The 24,060-nt window shown below is 34.8% G+C and overlaps 1 protein-coding gene across 2 annotated transcripts in view; it reads left to right on the plus strand.

Moving 5' to 3' along the window:
- Window positions 1-23,855, plus strand: part of LOC149799758 (uncharacterized) — a 68,759-nt gene extending 44,904 nt beyond the window's left edge. For both annotated transcript variants that reach the window (XM_089959150.1, XM_089959151.1), the window contains exons 2-3: window positions 21,285-21,373; window positions 22,189-23,855. In XM_089959150.1, coding sequence (XP_089815276.1) covers window positions 21,321-21,373; window positions 22,189-22,918 — 783 coding nt within the window. In that variant the 5' untranslated portion in view covers window positions 21,285-21,320 and the 3' untranslated portion in view covers window positions 22,919-23,855. The remainder of the gene's footprint in view (window positions 1-21,284; window positions 21,374-22,188) is intronic.
- The last annotated feature ends 205 nt before the right edge of the window (window positions 23,856-24,060 follow it).

Below are 24,060 nucleotides of genomic sequence, written 5' to 3' on the forward strand. Positions count from 1 at the left end.
TTACTATAAATTGACACACTGCAGACATAATAGGGATATCACACACACTCACACACCACCTAAAACAGGCCATACTCCCTTCTACCTCTACCCTACCGACCTAAACAGCCCATACTCTCTCCTACAACTATCCTACCGACATACAACAGCCCATACCCTCTACCCTACCAACATACAACAAGATATACTCACTTCTATCTCTACCCTACCAGTCTGCACCCACCCATACTCTCTTCTACTTCTACACCGTCAACCCACAACAGCCCATACTCTTTTCTACCGCTACATTACCAACCTACATAAACCCATAGTTTCTTCTACCTCCACCCCCACCTTCCTGCAACCGCTCATACCTCTCCTACCTCTATCTTACCAACCTACAACAACCCAAACTCTTTTCCTCCTCTAACCTACCAACGTACAACACCCATACTCTCTTCTACCTCCACCCTACCTGCCTGCAACTGCCCATGTTCTTTCCTACCTCTACCCTACCAACCTACAACAGTCCATACCCTCTTCCATCTCTACCCTACCAACCTACACCAACCAATACTCTTTACTACTCCACCCTCCTTGCCTGCAACCACCCATACATTCTTCTTCCTCTAGTCAACGTAACTATCATACTTATAGAAACAGACACATATTATTAGGTGAATCTGTGGAGAGCAAATCCACGTTTTCTGCTAAAAGCGGAATGTGTAATTTAAACTAAAAACAAATCCATTTCCTATCATAAATACCTTGTTGCCAATACTATTATTAAAAGACTTGATGAAGAGGTAAAGTTATTTTATTATTTTTAAAAAAATATATTTTAATCACTGAAATCTATGTGGTCATCAGCTAAACTCAAAGCCAGAACTTACACAGTATAATGCTAAATATAGATCACCCTGGTCGTTATTGCACGGGGGTGGTATTAGTAGAAATTCATTCAGTCATCTAGTTCATTGACTTTAAAAAGAAGTTACAAAACAAATTAAAATAAAGTCAACGCTGCGCATCAATACGTGGTCGTGATCAAAATGTAAAATCGTAATCGAAACTAACTGAACATGAGATGTAGGTCACAAAGACCTTCCCTTTTATAACCAATGTTACTAATAACTCAGACGCATGCATTCATCTAGATTGGTGATTCTGGCATACCCAGACCTTGATAAATAAATTTACAACGGAAACTATAGGACACCCAGTAGTAATGGTATGGAAAAATGAGAACCAGCCTGGAAATGGGTGAACATAAAATAGAGTATATATGGGTTAGGCTGACCAGGATTGGTTAATAATGTAAGATACTTTTTAAGAAAAGAATCTTTTGAGAGCTTATCCTAGTTGTAAATGAAAAAATATAGACATTGTTTTATTGACTGAAGTTTAGTCCTTTAACATTCTTGAGATTGGATCAATCATTACTTAAATTAGCAACTGACTCGTTGGTGCGGAATTGAAAGCACATGTTTCAAACATATGCAGGTCCAGAAAATGCCGCGGCTTATATCATCTCCTCTGTACAGAAGCTGACATACAGGTTTCATCTATACTGATAAATATAGGTTTGATCATGAGCAGTCAACAATGTTAAGTTACTGAATTTTTAATATCATGGTGTTTGCATAGGTTTACAATGGGAACTGAATTATTACCGTGAGTCCTACAGACAGCCACATCACTAGAGTAACAACATATGCAAGTGCAAGTGTAAGTCCAATTAACTTTACTACAAATGCAATCATATGGTTCTATTTGTGGATTACAAGCACAATTAATACATTTTGCAAACCACATAGTGACTTTCAGTAGGATATTAAATGCATATTCAGAAGGGGGAACACTGTGCAGATTTGACTATGTTAAGTGGAGTGTTTAGCATTTTGTTTTATATCTAAGCGATTTATGTATAAAATTTATACACTTGACCATTTATAGAGTAATTACAGTAAGCAATATGACATTTCCTAATTGTGTTTTGAAACATAATGCTTCAGATATGAATACTAAGATCTCTTCCATCATGCTTAATGGTGATGACGTCTAATGACTTCGCATCCAACTAATTTCTTTCAGTGAATGTTTTGAAAGTTCATATTTTGCATTTTAATGGATTTTTATGTCAACTTTAATTTAATTTTAAATTATATGTCTTCAAGGGGTGGGGGGATTTTAGGTGTTTTTTGTCATCTAAATTTCTTTGTCTGTAATAATTTATGTACATATAGATGGTCACCTTGACCTTTGACTCATTAATTACATAATATGTCAAGGCTGGTAATATATTTCAGCATTAAATTGAAGAGCGATCAATGGTGATATTAAAGGAAATGATTCATTTTAGACAGATTTATTTTAATATTTTTTCTTATTTTTTTAAATAAAGCTCAAATATTTAAATGTTGCCTGAAATGCACCATTGGTCTTTAGGTGACGATGTAATTGCAGTATAATGTAATATTCACAAATGTAATCTTTAACAAGCATAACTATGCACATTGCTTACTTATGTATTGAACTACTATTCCTAGGGCTGTAAAAAAAATCAAGGGCCAATATAGGACACGGAGTAATTATGGTATGGAAAAATGGGAACCAGCCTGGAAACGGGTGAACATAAAATAGAATATATATGGGTTAGGCTGACCAGGATTGGTTAATAATGTAAGTTATGGTGTAGGAAGAAGAATCTTTTTGAGAGCTTATCTTAGTTGTAAGTGAAAAAATAGAGACATTGTTTTATTGGTGCAATTTCAGTTCTTTAACGAACGTTACTGCAACGTGGATTAGGAGCCTGTTTCGTGCTGGCTTAGTATTCAAGAAGTTCATGATTCCTGGCATGACATTATAGGTATACAGGCTTCAAATATACATTGGATTAAACGCACAAATTTGCACATGAATGAACAAACAATGTACATATATTCACAAATGCAGACGTAACCACCCATTCTGGGATTGGTGCTACGAAATCCACTCCAAACTGTAGCATAGGAACTTGGAAGAAATATAGGTTAAGACGGAGTTAAGGGATACATGTGTATGCTTTGCTATCTGCAGACATCAACGTCGGGATAGTACAATACCCCCCCCCCCATACTTCGGAAAGGCAAGCTTAAAATATATATGGTCACATCATCTTTTAACTCACATACATAATTCGGTCGTAAACCTAATGTACTCAGTGACAGGTACAAAATTAAAATATAAATCGCGTCATTTTTGTAATAAACTTACGTCACCATTTTGGTTTTGCAAAACTTGTTGTCTATATATATTTCAAAGTGGTTAAAGCTTTTAACCGCGCTTTGATACAAACACAAAAGCATAGAAAAGCTTGTTTAATCCAGAGAAAAGATCTTTCAGTCAGTTGCATCAATGAGCTAGTGAATGTGATGGTGGGTGGATATTCTACGTTTGACTTTATTGTTATTTATTAGTCATACCGTTTAATATTATTTCCTTTATTTGGTTCATATTCAATGCTCCAAGTTACGTTTGGCATGTTTATTTTGTATCGAAATTCCCATATGCTTCGCTATATATTTAGATATTTTTTTTTGGCAATATATTTAAATTAGGCTTGCATTTATTGACATCCAGTGCAAGTCCCTGTTCAAGAGATAGACCCAATATTGCACTAATCCCCTTGCAGGCGTACGCCAAGCTTTTACAATTGACTTTTATCGATATATCAAATAATTGTTTGACATAATAGCCATCCTTGAGAGCCTCATTTCCCACATTCAGATCAGTTGTTACTCAATAATACTGCACTCGATTGTAAGCAGATGCCGAATGGTAACTTAATTGTTTCTTTCTGTTGACAAAGCACATAATTTCAATCTAATAAGACTTCAGCATTGGCGTGATTGATCGCCAGGCGCATTCACTTGAAGTTGTAGAAATGCCTTGTAACATATCTGTTCCAAACTGACGAAGAGACTTGATGGCATCCTATTGAAGGTTATAATATTTACCCACTGTATGCCTTTTCCAAAAGCAAATTGACAACATTATGAACTGGCTCTTCAGATTTGTCAAGACTTTCACGATGCAAAAGACAATATATTTTATTCCATTATCCCGCTGAAACAGCTGAAGAAAAACGGGTCTTACATTATTGTTTGAGGAACATCTTTTGAAATAAAATGTGGATACATTATACAAATATAATCAACAAAAAAAAGCAGACTCAAAGCCGGAAGTCAGAGATTACAATTTCACATTGAGTGCGTTTACAGAAAATGAGGGACAGGTTACTATTACACATTAAGCGATTATATGGGAAAGAACTCATAAATACCCTTTCTTATTGAATGCCTATGGCCAATACGTCATAGATTACCATTCACACTGAGTGCTTACGTGAGCAAGCAGGCATATATTACCCTTTCACACTGATTGCTTACATGGCCAAGCATGCATTTATTATTACCCTTTCACACTGAGTACTTACTTGGGCAAGCAGGCATAGGTTACCCTTTCACACTGATTGCTTACATGGCCAAGCATGCATATATTACCCTTTCACACTGAGTACTTACATGGCCTAGCATGCATATATTACCCTTTCACACTGAGTACTTACATGGGCAAGCAGGCATATATTACTCGATTGCCTTTTACATTTGGGTAGCGGGCATAGATTATTATCCAACACTGAGTAATTACATGGGAAAGAATGCGGTTTATAAACGTTAAGTAGGTAGCTTAGGATGAATTTTGTGGAGAATCTCAAGGTTATGAACCTTCACCCGGCACATCATATCCGAACGCCGACACGGAACTTTGTTGTTTACTTAACTTAGAATCTTTAGAAAATAACGCATATTGAGCTTGCACTGCATTTTTAAACTGACGTGTTTTGCTAACAATCCATCGAATATAAGGCTTTTTGGGAGCGGAGGTGGCATGGGGTTCGGAGTGAAAATACCGACGAATCGATGATTCAAGAAAACCGGTGACAACAACAAAAAAAATTGTAATATGAGCCACGTAAATAAGTTCTTTGAATTGCATATCTTTATAAACGACGTCCAAAGATACATGTGATGGGCTCCACACGGGCATTTCAAATTAGTATGGCATTCTTTCATCACAATCAATTACAAACGGTTGTAATGTTTGAGACCATTAAAACTTAGCCATTTTTGTAGCTTTTTTGTGCGCGTATATGTGTGTGATTTGGAATTTTAACGTAGCTTTAACAATTTTGCAGTCATATCGCTAGAATATCTGCAGTGTGGTAGTTTATAGTGATGTGTAGCACTGGGACATCATGCTTCAGACATGTAGCATGATGCCCCAACCAGTCACATTATCCTGACACCAGGCCGACCAGCATGTACATGATAGTTGATCCAAGTGACTGTGTTAGTAACTTGGTTAGTTTGTTTTCTGTATATAACACGAGTTCCAGAAACATCGTCCTGTGTCTTTTAGAGGGGGAATTAATAAGTAGGTGTTTCCAGGTAATTCTTTTAACCACATAACTCTAAAGAAAACACTGTCGAAAGTGTTCTAGTTGTTTTGTTCTCATGTTATGTGGGTGGATAGAGGGTGCCTGCTGGCCCCCACACTTAACGATTTGCACAGGTATAGGACCATCATTCACATTTGTCATGACAAAGCTGGACTTTATTATCTTACAATGTAAGCTGTTAAAACATCTACTAAATCTTGCCGTAGACAGATCATCCCAGGTTTTAACTAGTTTAATGTTCTTTGATTTAAATAGCAGCAACCATATATTCCATGCATCTTTATTATGCGAGAAATAAGAAAATAGAAAGAAACCAAATCACCGATAAAATGAAAACATGATTTGTTTGGACGCTTTTCTTGTATTCTGTTAAGATCTTTTTCTGGAAAAGTTATACCTTTTCGCATTCGTATCTTTCTGAATCTAACAAGAAGAAAAACATTGACTATTTTGTTCTTGACCTTAATATGGAAGGATATGGTTACGTTATGTACCGAGAAAGCATATCGTAGAAATGTATGACTTTCAGAAATAGTTGAAATGTTTGACGAATATTCACTACAATCAGAATAAAAAATGTAGCGACTACCTGAATGATTCGGTCTCGAAAAGTATTCGAAAGGTTATGAAAGATCATGTCTCAGTTTTGCATAATTGTACTATTTCTGACTTTAGCTCATAAATTTTACCAACTTTTGTAGAAAGCCAATCGTGTATGACAAGTTTGTATTTTGGTGACTTAGATGGCATTTTATATTTGCCTTGTTACAATCACTTTCGTTGCAAATCTCTTGCAAATATGGTGAAAAAGGCTACGAACGTCGCATATGCAATTTGGTGACTATCACTCACTTCTTAAGCCCCGCTACCAACTAGACATTGCAGACGTCTTATCTCATGCCTAAAAATATACATTAAAGAGATTCAAGGCTTCTGCCATCAAATAGACATTAAAGAAGTCTTAGACTCTTTCCATCAACTACACATTAAAGACGTTTCAGGTTTCTGCCTCATCTAGTCAGTAAAGAGATCTCAGGCTCCTGTCATCAAACGGACATTAAATAGGTCTCATACTCCTTCCATCAACTAGACATTGCAGAGGTCTCATGTTTCTGACTCAACTAAACCACAAATAGATTTTAGGCTCCAACCATAAACTAGACAGAAAAGAGATCCCTAGGTTATGCCATAAACTTGACATTTAAGAGGTCTTTGGATCGTGCCATGAACTAGACATGAAATAGACCTCAGGCTTCTCTCAACTATTATACATCAATGAGGTATCAGACTTCTGCCATCAACTAGACGATAAATAGGTCTGAGGCTTCTTCCATCAACTAGACATTAAATAGGTCTTATGCTTTTGCCATCAACTAGAAATGTCAGAGGTCTTAGGCTTGTGCCAACAACTAGGCTCCTGTCGTGAAATTGACATTAAAGAAATATTAGGTTTCAGCCTACAGTTAGACATTCAAGAAGTATATATCTCCTGCCATCAACTAGATACAAAACAGGTCTCTTTGTTTCATTGCATCTCAACTAGGAAACGTCTGAAATGATGTATCGCTCTAGCGCAAATGATCTGTACAGTCGTCCCCATCTGGTACAATATATGATTATCACCAAAACCTCCACTGAGAAATCATCATGGCTTTAATTCACATACAATAATGGAAAAAAAAGATTGTTTCAGCTGATATATGATTCGCCAATTGTTTCCATTCCAGTGAATCAATATTTCCTTACATGGACATTAGGAAGACGCATATCTTGATGAAAATACGTTTTATATATATATATATTGTGAACATTTATTCAAAATAATGATGGTTTCTATGCTATTAAAAGATGTAGCTACATAACATTCTGTTTCGTATAGTTCGTTATGAATATTTATTAATGTTTGATACAATTTCACTTTTTATTTCTTCACTCTAGTTGCTTACAGTAGAGACCGGGAGACATTACCGTCATTTAATAATGTAGGTCATGGAAAGGTTAATTCGGCAAACCTAGGACTGTTTTCAGGCATTGAATAATTTTGTGATGCCATTTAAATAAGATCATAACGCAATAAGAAGCAACGATGCGAACTAAAATTGAACCCATTTCAGTAAAATAACGGGGCTAAAGTCCTAGAAAAGAATACTAACTGACGGCTTCATCAAGACACATTCTTTTGCACCGACAATACAGTGGACTTCCTACTGATGGCATTTGCATTAAATAAAAATATAATGTCAGCTGATAGAAATTATGTTCACTCACTCGGTATGGTGGATATTTTTTTCCCGCACTTTTTACGTGTACTTTACATTGCATGGGAACTAATTTCGGAAGCATTAATAAACTAAAGTGGGCCCGCGGCACGATTGCCATGAAAGTTGCAATAAAAGACAGGCAAAAATTGTAAAGCGATTTCTGATGAATTTCCTGCATTCGCACAGCTCTAGGTGCCATGCATTTGAAATATTAAAATGTCAACAGCAAATGTTAAAATGTTTCCAAATATAGAGTATTGTCGCTAAAGGACAATTTAAAGTTGAGAATACATTTAAGGCCAGCGAAAAGTGGTAATGAAGAACTAATAACTTAATAAAGATGCATCATGTAGTTTGAGTAACTGTACAATTGTACTTGTTTTATCAAAACGGTTTTTATTTAAGAATTGAACTTCATAATATATAGAATTAGTTAGGTAATTATATTTGAAAATCAATTACATGCTGTGGATGAACATCAGTTTTACAGTTTGAAATAGTGATTAAATTATAATGGATCAAGTAATAAATAACGTAACTATATATTAATCTTTGCTGACAAATGTTGTTGTCAAAGCACAAAAAGAAGGACGCATGGATAAAAGTAGTTCCTTTTTGCATCACGTAGTGCTTGCGCATGAACGCAATGCCTTGAACAAGGGGTTTGTGAAAAATGCGATTATTGCCTCAAGATATAAACTACTGTGTGAAATTGTTCAAAAGTGTGCATCAAAATTACTTTGCCCTGATTAATATATTTCTTGTTACAAATATTAACTTCGAAATATACTGAATACATTTGACGTAGCGGATGCCCAGGTGGCCGAGTGGCCTAAAGGTTTTGCCTTTACGGATCGCTATCATCACACCGCTGTCTTCGTGGGTTTAATTCTCAGTCTCAGCCGATGTGTGTATGTGAGAAAGCTTGCCAGTGGTTTTCGGTGGGTCCTTGGTTCTTACTGGTATTTTCCCCGGTTCTTGTTCCAACAGTTATACTGACCAAATTGCTTTCATGGGTTACACATGCAACAGCAGCAGCATAACCATGTGAGATAAAAATAGCAATACGTTCTTAGAAATTGGCTGCAGATTTTGGGCATCATAATGGTCTTTAATCATGGTTATTTCCAGGTGTAAAATTTATGTGACTTGTATACAGTGCCGGATTTAGGACAAATGAGGCCCTGTGCTAGTTAAGTTATGAGGTCCCTTACTTGGGCCCTGAAAGAGGTAGGCCCGGTAGGCCTACACAGGTAGTCAGGCATACATACCCAGGAAGTTTAGGACGTTTTGACTTTTGAAAAACATTTGAAAAATTCATCGTAAATTTTTTTGTGGCCAGGAAGATGGGGCCCCCTGGCCAACGGGGCCCTGTGCTTAAGCACGCCTAAGCACAATGGTAAATCCGGTACTGCTTGTATATAACAAGAAAGGATGTTTCTGAAAGCGATATACCACTGCCCAAGATGCACATTTATCTTTAGTTTTGATAGACGCGCTGTTTGTTATGGACCAGTCAATAATAACAAGACATAATAAAAACTAATGTGCCTAGTGATAACTCACCTATCATACATTTTTCAGACAGGCAACTTTGGTCATAACGCAGGAGTCATAAGTTGAAAGACGTTTATGTCAGAACAATATCCGGTATTAGGCAGAAGTTGGCAGTATTCGAAAGTGTTTTGTGTCTTGTCCTTTGGATAACTTCAACTGAAATAGGAACTGCTTTGACTCTCTTTCTACATGAATGTGAAAGTTGTTTACGGTAGGATTTTGATAATACTGATATGTTTTGTATGGATGTCTTTTGTTCAAGGTAGGGATATCAAAGATGTTCATGGTACGACTGTGACAATATTATTTGGTATTGTATGGATGTGAATTTGTTCACGGTAGGATTTTGACTATACGGTTAGATTTTGTATGGATGTGAAAGACATTCATGTAAGGACTTTGACTACACTGTTAGGTTTTCTATACGGATATCCAATATATTAATCTAAGAAATTGTTGTATTTCTAACTGATGACGACTTATAATTCAGCCAATTATTGCAAAGTATTTTGCGCACAGTGTTATGGACGAGGTTGCAAAGAAATATATTGTATACAAATCACAGTTTTGAAAGGGTTATATGGGTTGTAATACAGATAATAATAACTGCAAATGTAATACAAATTAAGATGACACCTGTATTCATGCAGAACTGTGGTTAATCCAGGATTATTCTAGTAGGCATGAAACCATTTTAATCTTTTATAAATAAAATGACAATTTTGCTCAATTTTTACTCGGAATTTCTAGGACATATTAGTTAATAAAAAATTGCGAAAAGGTTTGCTGGAACAACACACCTGTTTCGTATCATGAACACTTGATTTAACTCCAGTTTTATTCATATCCGTAAAAGTTATTCAGGTATCTTATTTATCTAATTAATCGTAACTCCTAAATGGTTTCCCGTTTTTCTATAACTGAAATTATTTTGCATATTTTTCTTTATACCTTTCTGAAGATAAAATATTTTGGTATATTATAATTTATACTACTATATGTAATCAGCCTTTTGTTGACTGTGATTTTATACTGTTAAAACACATACATACATTACGTAAGCACGTACTTTCCTACATATATACGGCTGTATATGTATACACACCGCTCCGGTGTCCTAGTGGTTAGAGCGTCCGGCTCAGATGCGGCAGGTCCTGGGTTTGATCCCCGGCCGAGTCATACCAAAGACTTATAAAAATGGTACTAACAGCTGTCTCGCTTGGCGCTCAGCATTAACAGGTTAGTGTTAGGACTGGTCGGCTTGGTGTCAGGATAATGTGACTGGGTGGGAAATCGTGCTACATGCCTGCGGCATGATGCCTCAGTGCTAGACATCACTATAAACTGCCACACTGCAGACTGTAGCGATATGACTGAAAAATTGTTCAAACTACGTTAAAGAATCCAAATCACACACACACACACACACACACACACACACATGCATACATACTAACATAAGAAGTGACGGGAACATATTATGAGCAAACACAGACAGACAGCATTGGAATTATAGCTCATGCTAAAGTAATTATCTTGAATACTACAACAGAGGCCTCTCACGAGGAACTTATATTCCACTTATCGAATTGCTAGGTTCATTCTCATGTACAGTATTAAGTCAACCGGCTGACGGTATGTAGTCCATCACATCATGGAACGTTTTCCATATATATATATATATATATATATATATATATATATATATATATATATATATATATATATATATATATATATATAAATCTATATGGTCATGATCAAAACATAAAACGTAACCTACACCAGTTAAATATGAAATGTAGACCACATAGTTACGCGTTTAGGCTCGTTTAAACAGTAACAAAAAAAGGAGTAAAGACAACAAGCTTTGTAAAATTTAACAAATATTTTATTTCCCAAGAAAAACACGTTGTATGCACAACAAGTTTATATACAGGTGTAGTATATAAAGTCTGATTCCACCCTCAAATGTGTTTGGATCACCTTTAGACCATTACTAGGGTTAAGAATATGTTTATTCGTTTACTGTTTATATGACGTTTCTAACGATAATACTGTAAAATGTGGTACATTGAGCCTATGGTAACAATGTCGAGCGAACTTTTATCACAATGGGTTTAGCTTAGTAAATATTCATCCTATGTATAAAGAAAATCCAACTTTATACTTCGGAAATATAAAGAAATACAATTATCCAATAAATAACGTAATGTTTCAGTGACTGTCGTATTGACTCCAAGGTTAGGCATTTCACGGAGCACAGTCTCTTAGCTCCATAATGATTCGTGCCAATTATTGTGAGAATCTGTCAAATAATGTGGGAACCATATGCAAATGGGACACTTTAACCAAAACCATAGCCGCCGCCAACACATTGACTTGCTTTTCTCGTCAATCAAATGTAGGCGACAAAAATGATTTTGCGCTGTCACTATTTGTCTGTCTCAAAACTTTAGTTTTTACTTAAAAGCACACCCATCCTGGTTTTTTGTAATTAGTTAATGCTTGGCTTAAGTAATTGTGTGGAAGAGGGCGAGGAATGTGGGTGCTTCTCATTTTATCACTCTTTACCAAGCTAGACCCTCCAAATGAAGGCTATAGGTACGTGCTTTAACAAAATTACATCATTCGCTAATTCCTCTGAGGAATTTAAAATACACATGCAATACCTCAGAAGATAGCCGATGTTCAAATGGCACTGCAGTTCTCTGCCTCGCTTGGCGCTCAGCATTAAAAGGTTTGTGCTATGAATGATCTGCCTGCTGTCGGGATAATGTGACTGGGTGGGACATAATGCTACATATCTGCGACATGATGCCCCAGAAGTAGACATCACTATAAACATTAAACTATTAATCGGAAACATTACACTACTGGGCAAGTTATACGCTATCTAGTATTCTACTAATAGGGAAAATTACACTATTGGACAAGTTATGTGTTATCTAGTATTCTACTAATATAGACAATACACTGTTGGCCAATATATACACTATCTCAACAGATATTAATCAGGAAAACTATAATATTTGCCATATTATACACTGTCTAAAAGAGTGATATTAATCGGGGAAAATTATAACATCGTCCAGGTTATACACTGTCTAATACAATCTGCTATTATTATGAGAAATGCACTATAGGCCAAGTTATATACTAATACAGCATGCTATTAATTGTGAAAATTACAATATAATCTAAGTTATACACTTCTAATACAATATGCTATTAACTAGGGAAAATTACAGTATAGTCAAAGTTATAAACTATCTTATACAGTGTGATATATTGAACGTGAAAATGACACTATAGGTCAAGTTATAAACAATCTAATATAGTCTGCTAATAAACGGGACAATTACACTATTGGCCATGTTATACGCTATCTAGTATGCTGTTAATAGGGAAAATTACACTATAATCCAAATTATATACTGTCTTTTACGCACTGTACTGCGAAAAGCAAACGTTACAATACTTTCATAACCATTGCACTAGTTCAATAGCCAAGAACAAATCCCAAATCTATACATAAACTACACGTTTATAATTCTGAAATTATCACGCAGTACAACTAATCTGCTAAAGAAAAAGAAAAAGAGCTGAACTGTTTTCTTGTTTTGCAGTGCAAACACGTATTGAGCACGAACAGTCTATACATTATATATGACTATTTCTTTTGCTGTGTGTCTTGACATAATTAGAGTTCAGCGGACCATTGAGCTGAAAGGAATAGTAATTAGATTCCCTACTCGGACTAATTACTCCTATACGAAATAACATAAAATCATCCATCTCATTTCCTATTTAAATAGTCTTTGTAACATGGCACTACGGAGTCGTTTGAAGCATGGCCATACATACACCTGTTCATGTCCTGAGTTCCATGTCCAAGAAAAGGATTTGTTTTTCAAAGATATATCCGAAGATATATTCTAAGACACCATATTCATCACAATTTGGCTGGCATAATAAAGATAACACATTTACACACACACACACACACACACAAGCTGACGCCCAGCGATATCCAATAATTCTCGTCTCCTAAGGCGTATTTATCAAGATCTAATTTAGCTCAAAAACAAATAAAATGTACTTGAATATAGGAAATATTCTTCCATTGATAAAGTCCCTAATTAACAAAGATGCCAGAATCGAATGATAAATGAACCTCCAATTAGACCTAAGAGCACGCAAAGTAGTTACTATACCATTAATCAAAGGCAAAAACGTTTGTAGGGATGATAGAGGGTAACAAATCGAGGAGAGTATATCATTAGAATGACCCTTCGACTTATGTTCTCGGTCTTTCTGGACGTAGATATGTTCTTTAAAATCATTTCCATTTTGTCCTCGTACATTTTACATCTAACAACCAATGTCAAAGAAATACTTAATTAAGGCATATACATTTCAGCTAGGTAAATGGAAAATGTAAAATCTAACAGCTTTTGTACATTAGTGGAAATTTAAACGTATCTTAATTTCAAAATTCCTGACCTGATGAAACATTTGGAAACATACATTGTTTACAAAATTAATGTTTTACACTAAACACAGCTAAAAATTCCTGAATGGCAAACTTTATTTTAGAATTGAAATGCTGCCAGCGAATGCAAATTTCAACCCACATACCTTCCAGACTGATTTTTGTATATATTTTTCAACATAAATAAATATCCACCCACACATAGGCAGACACGCTGGTAACGGAAGAGAGTAACAGTGAACTATTTTCCTAAAGAAAAGATTGTTATAAAGCTTTCAGCTTTTGCATATTTCGTTTTGCGACTAACATTTTAAATTTGATATAATGTCCTTTAGGGTGTACATAATGCATCGTATTAAACATATACATAAACGAAATTTTATTTTAAAAAATTGCTATCAAATATGTTGCAAATATTTATCTTTAAATAGTAAAGACAACATTACAATATGAACGTTCGCAGGTTTATAAGAAATATAAACGACTGTAATCAAATCTTCAAGTAAACGGATTAGGTCCCAAATATCTTCAAGATTTGATATACATTTGTGTATAGAACATGATACCCATTCTATTCGATCCTCAGATATATAGAACAGGTTGTACTCTAATTCATTTCGAATATGGAACTGGTTACTCGTTGAAGTAAGAAACAACCCTTCCAAATATAATTTAGAGGTTATTTGAACCGCTATTACCCCCCTCCCCCGGACCCACCCAATAAAATCACTCCATGATACTAATACGCAGTGATATAATGTCTCAGATTATACATGCTATGCTGAGAACAATTGGTAGCAATTTAAAGTACGATTGATAATAAGTATTGATCCTGAGTCGAATTTGAGAATGTTAGACACTTTCTTCTAGACTATTACAGATATTAGAATCAAATCCAATACACACTAGGGGCCCCGAGTGGCCGAGTGGTCTAAAGCGTTGTCCGTTACGGATCACTGCCATTTCACCTCTGTCAGCGTGGGTTCGAGTCTCGGATTCAGCCAATGTGGGTATGTGAGAAAACTTGCCAGTAGCTTCTAGTGGGTCGGTGGTTCTTCTCGGGGTTTTCCCGGGTTCTTCCTCCACCATTAATACAGGCCGCCATGCATAGCCTATCGTGTGCTGAAAAATGTCGTTAAACCCTACAACAACAACAACCACCAATACACACTACCCTTCGCTCTTACAATGGAAACATTATCTGGCAACCCTATGTTAACTGTATTAAATTTAAAACACAGATATTTTTAACTGTACAAAATTATATTTGGATGACCAAGATATTTAATTAATTGACTAAACTCACAACTTTTGAATTGTAATTAATTAGTTCTTAGTATTTGTTATGCTTTGCACATCAGTTTATGCACGCATTCTGTATAACCACTCGTACTGGCATCGAAATGACTGATGTACTAATTGGGGAGATAACTCTAATAAGCTTACGCTTTTTACTGAATCTCCCTAAAATCATATGTTTATAATTGTATTTGACCACGTTTCTCAGATCAATATGGTTTTAACTAAACGACTGGTATAATAAAGACCATAAAGTCATCAGTGGCCAGTAAATATTAAGTTGATATATGACATATTTCATCCTGAGACACCACAGCATGACTGAGCGGTAAATATTGCGATGAGGTATGGAGTGATACTTCATAATAAGACATATCAACGGTAAATATTGCATGGATGTATGGCAATGTATTTTATTGTAAGATTTTTCTACTTACTCCAATATTCAAACAAACAATAAACTATAAAAATAAACAATATGCGTCATTATTTACAGCTACTGTGTGTGTATTTATGTGTTTGTCAATATCAAAACTAAAAGGTACAATGTGACAAAACGAGACGGAATTGTAACGGAAAAATTAAAAGCTGCATAAATGTATATATTAATGTAATTTATATGAAACGTAAATTAAAAAATGTGTCTATAGTTAACAACAAAAACTCGAAGATCTGCTCATAATTTTGACCGTTTGATTTCTCAGGACAGATTGCCTGTCCCAAATACCTAGAAAATTATTAGCAAGGGAATTAAATTACGTTCACAATACTTCTTTATGTTAAAGGTAGAATCACACGTTAGATTACATTAAAATTATTTACTATTCACTTATTTATATAACATCTTCTTGTTGGTCCTTTAAAACTAACAGTAGACGATATAAATAGTAATTTTATATCCTAATTGACATAATAATCGTAATTTGTCCTCCCCCTCCCTGAACTAGATCAATGTATTCTTCCATTAAATAATGGATCAAGTAATAAATAACGTAACTATATATTAATCCAATAAATTCACTAGCTACCATGTGATCTTACTACCTGAGTGTTATTCGAAGCTGTCCACCCACTAGTATACTTGTTTAGTGAAAAAAAAAGAAGTTATTATGTGACATGTGTAAAATAATGTACAAGGTATATCAAATTTGCTTGACATATCACGTGGACATATCAGGTGATTGATGAAAGGTTTCTGAGAGTTACAAAACATTTGTGTTGATTTGCGATATGATAACTACTTGAAACGAACATCGTTTTGATTTTGTTGGAGCTGCTTATGTTCAATATGTATCATTATGTATAGGATGCAGAAAAAACTTTCGTTATGTTGAATATAATTTGAGTAATATATCTAACCAAGCGGTTATATACAAACCCGACTGTCCGTTTATATATCTATCTAACTATAGACTGATTAATCCACATATATTGAAAATCATGAACTAAAAGTCTCTTCGTACATCTCTCTCTCTCTCCCAAAGCCTTTCCAGCATATATTTTTGTATCAATACATTTATCTAAATTTGTCAGTAGTCCGTCTGTGTTTTGCTTTATGCATATTTCGATCTTAACCTTTGTTTATATACACGTAACCTTCTGCCTGAACACAGGCATCCAAATCAACGTTTCTGGGACTACATGCCGGCAAATACATCAACTATACGGACACATTCTTTGTTTTAATTTTGTTAATAAATTTCTTGCAAGTTATGCTCCTTCTTCATGTCTCTACTCACGTCTATATTGTACCCCTTCATCAGCCTCTACAGGATTACCGTTATATCCAACCATAAACATATAATAAAAGGCACTGGAGTTATTCATCTTCTCCTAGATACCTGATCAGACAGATATTTGTATGGGCTTTTGTTGAAAGCTTATGAGGGTAGAATAAAAATTATTTCAACAAAATTGAATGGCTGTTAAGGTGTATCAAACAGCTTTTCAGGCACTTGAAGGGCAGTTCCAGTATTATTTCCAGAGTTTAATATGCAAAGAGAGCGTATTTGCGTTTGACGTGTTAATTTCCTTCATAATCAAACCTCTTAGCTCGATCATTTCATCAAAATGGCGGGCGTATTTATCTCTTAAGAGCTATCGTATTTTCAACAAATTTGTCATCATAAGTTCTTTCCTAAGCACGTCAGGGCAATGGCCATTCCGGTTATCAGCTACTATGAGGAAACAGAGACTAGTGTATTCACAATCGATCAATTACTATTGCATAGACGACAAGAGGAAAGTTGACACTAATTCGCTGAGATACGAGCAAAAGCCGAACCTCATCTTAGACATTTAGGCTAAATTATGAACATTTCTCAATTTAGAGCTAGCCGCTTTCTCCCTCTTCAATTAATATTGATTTTATTATAGCATAATAATACTGTCATAGTTTAGAAATGTATTGCCATTTCTTCTAAGATTTAGGTGAAGACGGCGCAGTTGGAAGTCGAGGAAAATGAATCTTTAGAATATTTATCAGCGCTAAACTTGCTATCACACTGTCTGTCTTATAACACGTTTTGTTTTGTAAATGGGAAACATTAGCGCCGTTATTTTGGCGGAGATCAACATCTGGAGCAGAGTTGATAGCCAATCTGAATTAACGCGTTACCACCAGAAAATGATTGTCTGTCAGAGCGTATATATGGGTGCATACAAGGCTGCGTTTAAAGTTTAATCGGATTGAATGACTTTGTCGTACCGTTTGTTTATATTCAAATCCAAGCAAGTCAGCATCGCCACCAAGTTCGACCTTGTTTCAGTCAAATATTCCACACTTATGTGGTGCGGTCATCTTGTGTCTTTGACATTGATAAATGTGAGTGCTAAACACTCACAGTATCTGCATATTTAAGAAAGGACGAATTCTTACTAAATTCGTGCTATCTTAGGTTGGAAATATTTGCTACAAATACTGTGCGTTATATGCTTCAACTATGCTTTAAAGAACATATTCTTTCTTCCTTTCTTAGATTCCATTATGCATATATGGTACATCGCACTTACAGTCTGAGCCGGCTGTTTTATTTTGAACAACTATGAATTTGTATCGGATATGTAAATCTCTATGGGTTGGTTGTGATAATCTGATTATAGAGAAACGTGTTACGAGTCTATGCGTTTAAAATAAGTAACATAAAAGAGTGAAGACACCAAGTTTTGAAAAATTTAAGAAATAATTTATTTCCGTAGAATACAAAGTGATAAATGAGAAAAAGAATTTATGTTATTGCGAATTAAATCCAAATTATAATCCATCAATTAAAAACACAAGTCCTAGTAATAAAAAGTCCTGAATGGAACTGAGTTCAAGTCCCGATGAGATCCATAATTTAAGGCGTTAACGTGTCTGTTATATTCAGCGAAGTGCTGATGTGTCAACAGTCTCTTGTTGAATCACATAAATATTATTTCAGGTTTGAATTCAGTAAAAATTCCAATGAATGTCTTTATGCAAGAAATTTGTCAGAGCACTTTTGTATTTCCAGAGACAATGCTAATCACTTGAATTCAATAATATGAAGAAGAAAAGAAAATCAACCTAACCTGGTCACAACATAATACAACTTAAAGTGCTAGATGCTAAAGCACGACTGGTAAAATCTTCACAATCACAAGAAACTATAGTTCTCTGCTTGACCTCAGGTCACATTAAAATTTTCTAGAAACGACCATTACCTAATGTACTTACAACATAATAAGCTATAAAATTCACGTGCGAATCTCTAAAACCCTGACCCTGATCAACATATTTACCGCGTCTTGTTTACCTGAAACATAATGCGCTTAATAAGTCCATACACATAGAGAATAAGGAAACTATTATTAGTTGTTTATATAAATGAAAAAAAGGTCAATCAGGTCAAGCAGAAATGAACTCAATTTTGGACAAGGTCAAGTCCAGCATACAATGTTACATTACAATAACACGTAATGAAATAAAAGAATTTAAACTAACAGACAAACAATTAAATTAAATGTACCTAACAAATGCAAGAGGATCATTTGTTACCTGATTGTTCCACATTCACCCTAATCCGCTCATGTGTACTTTCCCTCATACAATAATGTGGTGTTAAATGAATCTAGTTTGACAAATCTCAGGTATACCATAAGATTAATAATTTAATGTGACAAATCACATTACCATATTTCAAAATAAAAATTATTCAAGAAAACAAATATTCGTCTGCATGGATTGACTTATCTCGTGCATTGAAATGTACCTCGTGTTTCAAAAATTTACACCCATTGTTATGTCATCGGAGCTACCGCACCATGTTGCGCTATCAGATCGACAACTATATTATATCTATTCTGTTCTGCAGGAAGATAATTTAGTTAATGTGTGTAAGTTATAAAGACTTATTTATATAATTGCCAAACATTCTAACCATGAGTGTGGTGTTAAGTATGACAGAAGATAATCTGGATATATGATGATACTGACGCTCGATAATGTCGCGTGTTCGTTTCTCTCGTGTAACGTATATAATGTTTGATTCTCTGCTTTTTATAGTATTTAGTACTCATAAAGCCAGTAACTAATTCCAATAGTACACTCATGCTATCTAGTGACATGCACGCAGGAAGGATGAGTTCAGATGCAGGGGCATTCAATATTGTGATAGTTTTTAACAATTCACTAATATTTCAATGACCCTAAAACTGGTAATATTTACCAAGTTATAGATTCTTTTGATCGGTGGTTCCTAATCAGACATTGTCTCAACCTAGAATCTAGGGTACACATATGTTTTGAGATTCACAGTGTTGGATGTTGCTGTATTATCATCTTGTATGCGAGGACGATGCATATGATTACATATTCTGGCTGCCATGGAGTTTGAATTGGGCTAAACGTGGGGAAAAAAACCGTAACTTGAACAACGAATTAATCAAATGTTTAGGTTCAGTTTATAAATCCTTTGAATCATAAAGCTTTGCTGTTAATAAAGGAATCAATACGTTCATGGGACATCGATTTATTCTACGACCATAGAAACAGAAGCACACATATATATTCATTTAACCCGCCCCCCCCCCCCCAACACAAGGTCAATATATCTGCATTATTCAATACGATGTTGCTCAAGGGGAGTGGGATTTGATGATGGCTATTATATCATTGCTTTCAAAAGTGGTACAGTAACGCCTCAAACAAGGATCTGATTATGTAAACGTGTTAAGGAATCTCCATGTTAAATGCAGATACCTCCTCCGTCTGCTATTATGACTTTCAAGGTTTCTGTCTGTCAGTCTATCAACCTATCTATATTCTATCTATCTATCTATCTATGTCTATGTGATATATATATATATATATATATATATATATATATATATATATATATATATATATATATATATATATATATATATATATATATATATATATGTATGTATGTATGTATATATATGCACTTTTTATACAGATGACCATCTTGTTTTGATATTTGTGCGCGAGTGTGTTAGCTTATGAAATCCTAGTAAATTACGACAATTGAGGACATAGTCTCTTTGACATATTGGTTTGCTATTCGCGATAATGACAACATTGCTGACACAAACTTAATCTCATTACACTCATTCCAATCTTATTTTATTTCGTTTTGTACTTTTATTGACTTACCGGTAGCAAATAATCAATTAAAATAATGGCAGTGCACAGAAGTCAAAATTGAATCACATTGATATTCGGTAGAGACCGTTATCAGTAAAACATATTCAAGAAAATACAGATACCAGAAACATTACTACGGTTATTAACAAGTTGAGGTACCATGTCACTCACGACAAAACGGCGATACTGTCGCATATGGTGGTCAGCCATGAACACCACTAAACGTGTAATCACAATACATTTAAATTTAACCTAGTATACCAAATATTTATTTGCCACTGGAAGTCACACTCCATTGCATACTTTCCTGGATAATTATCCCTGAAGAAGTGTTGGTTTTAATACTTTTCTCTTGTGAGAACAGCACCAAAATGTATGTATGTATATATGTATGTATGTATGTATGTATGTATGTTTGTATGTATGTTTACTTTTGATAGTATGGCTTTCCGTAGATTACAGAGAAATAAGAAAACAAATGTAAGTTGAAAGTTTAACTTAGATTGCCTATATCTATCTCCTATTTGATACTCATCCACTTTTTTCGCTTTTTTCTTTCAGTTTAACAAGACGAAGCAAGGGAGTGAAGCCCGAAACATGTTCACATTATCTTTTAGAAAAGGGTTATTTCTTTTCTTCATTCCATTTGTGTAAGTTCTTGAGATTCAAGAGGGAGAATTTCTCTTTGTTGACACACACACACACACACACACACACACACACACACATATACATACATACATACTTTTCTACACGATTAAAGTTTATAATTTTATGTTCTTTCTGTACGTGGATTGTTTTCTTCTCTTCTAGAATACCATTTGATTAGCTTAAACATACCTACACACTTCGTCAACGGATAGGTTGCTAATTTTTGCAATCGCCTTTCCAATTCCTGTACTATTTTGGATGAAACGTACTGCGCTGACTTTTTTGTACACATGTATTAACTAAATGAAAATAATGTGGAATGTGCTGGACATAAGTTCGAGTGTCAGACCTTAAGGACATTGTAACCGAATACGCTATTCGAATTATTAAGCTGCTCGTTTTATCACATATTTCTTCAATTAAATAAAAACAAAACACTGTAATTGTCGATCCGTTTTGAAAATTATGAACCACGTATCAGTATTACCTACTTCAGCTTATATTCACTGATCGATGTGGTTTTTTCTAATGGAGGATAGTAATAAATATCTTCAGTCTCTGAACTTTGACATAACTCCTTGAACAATAATTAAAAGATGCATTTACTCTAATTAAATATAAACAATTGAAGGACTGTTAATTCTGGACAGGAATTCCATGAGGGAAATGCATCAGTTTTATTACTTTAGTAATTTCGGAAGGTAATTTTAAAAACATACTTTACGTTATTCAGTTTATAAGGTTGAGTCTCATTGCAATATGAAGAAGTATGGAGTATAGGTAATAAATAGTCTGACTTGTTTCCACTTTCCAGGTTATGTTCAAATACAGAAGCTCTACCCAGAGCAGCACTGGTGCGACATCAGCGAGATTTGGAAGACCAAATACGGGCCGAGGAAATGCTAAAGTCCCTGGGTGGTGTAGATCAAGATAAAGGCGCACGTTCTGCCATGCATTATGATACTAAGAAAAGTCATTTTGACTCTCTAGCTAGTGGATTAGTGGGTAAAAGATACTCGGACTCGGATACGAACACCAGGGAAAGACACTTTGACTTCTTAGCGTCGGGATTAGTGGGGAAAAGATATATGGATTACTTAGCATCAGGATTGGTTGGTAAGCGATACATAGACAACCTGGCTTCGGGATTAGTCGGTAAACGATACATGGACGATCTTGCTTCTGGATTAGTTGGTAAAAGGTATGTGGACGATATTGCTTCTGGATTAGTTGGGAAACGGTACATGGATCATTTGGCTTCAGGATTAGTAGGGAAAAGATATATTGACGACATCGCTTCAGGATTAGTTGGGAAGAGATATATGACTGGCCTCGCTTCTGGATTGGAGGGGGAATCAAAATACATGGACCAATTAGCAAGTGGTCCAGAGGGAAAAAGATCATTTCATGATTTAGACAGCGGACTGGTTGGCGGACAATCCTATTTTACTTATGCGCGTGATCCAGTCTGGAAAAGACCATTTGACGATCTAGCTAGCGGTTTGATAGGGAAACGATATGTGGATAGCAGAGAACAAGATTAGACATGAGATAGAAAGCATGCTGGACAAAGAAAAAAAATAATAAAGCGATTTGGAAGAGGGAACTCATAATAAATAATTTTATTTTTCTAACATTTTTCTATTTTCTTGCGTTTCGGAAAACACGCGTCAAAAGTCCCATTTCCGATCTGTTCAAATTATTAGCGGTAATTCTACTAACAAAAATTGACATAAAAGGTGTTTGGAGCATATTGTTACAATATTGAGAACAATTGGAAAGATTGTAAATAAATACTTTGAACAATTACATAATAAACTGCAATATATATATATATATATATATATATATATATATATATATATATATATATATATATATATATATATATCTTTCAATATTCACTAGTTTTCGTTCGAAGAGGCTGATGATCAAGCTTTAGTTTTGTTTTGCTGTTCTCGGAAACGATGTTACGTTTGAATGTATATACGATCATACATGTCCTCGTATCTTGTTTATTTCGTTAACAGCCACTTAAGTCATAATCTACAGCCAGCATTTAGGCGAGACGATATATATCCTAAAACCAGTCTGTCAATTTTGAACCATTGTATTGTTCTGTAATTTATGGGAAATAATTGAATAAGTGGGCAAGATAAAACTATATATCTCAATTGTTCAATAACACAAGTGGTAAACAGGGAAACCAGATAACAATAAACTATTTAGAAAAAATGCAGTGGGGATCTTCAATTTAGATGTGTAACAAATAATTGTACAGTGTGTGTGTGTGTGTGTGTGTGTGTGTGAAGGAACTGGATAGTTTTCCTCTGTGTTTTTCGATTATAATGTTTACCCTTTTATTCACTTGTTCTATGACTTGCGTAATGATCAAGGTCGTTGTCTTCATGTATATGTTCAGAAAATTGCTAGATAAAAAAACAGGTTTGTCAATAAAATTACGATTGCTTCCTCTCATAATGTCTTTAGGATCTTTATTCTATTACACAGATCAGATTAAAACATTTTTGAATTTAGTCTAGGTACTATTTTATTCAACAAAGGGCCTTGGCAGCAACCAGTATTCGGATATAATACTCATGTTATAAGATTAGAAAATTATTTCCACAAATAATATATAGTGAACACGCGTCATTCGGTGAAGCAACGTGTCTAAAGTGTGAGT

Source organism: Sinohyriopsis cumingii, chromosome 5 (assembly GCF_028554795.1).
Source record: "Sinohyriopsis cumingii isolate HCF-2022 chromosome 5, ASM2855479v2, whole genome shotgun sequence".
NCBI lineage: Eukaryota > Metazoa > Mollusca > Bivalvia > Unionida > Unionidae > Sinohyriopsis > Sinohyriopsis cumingii.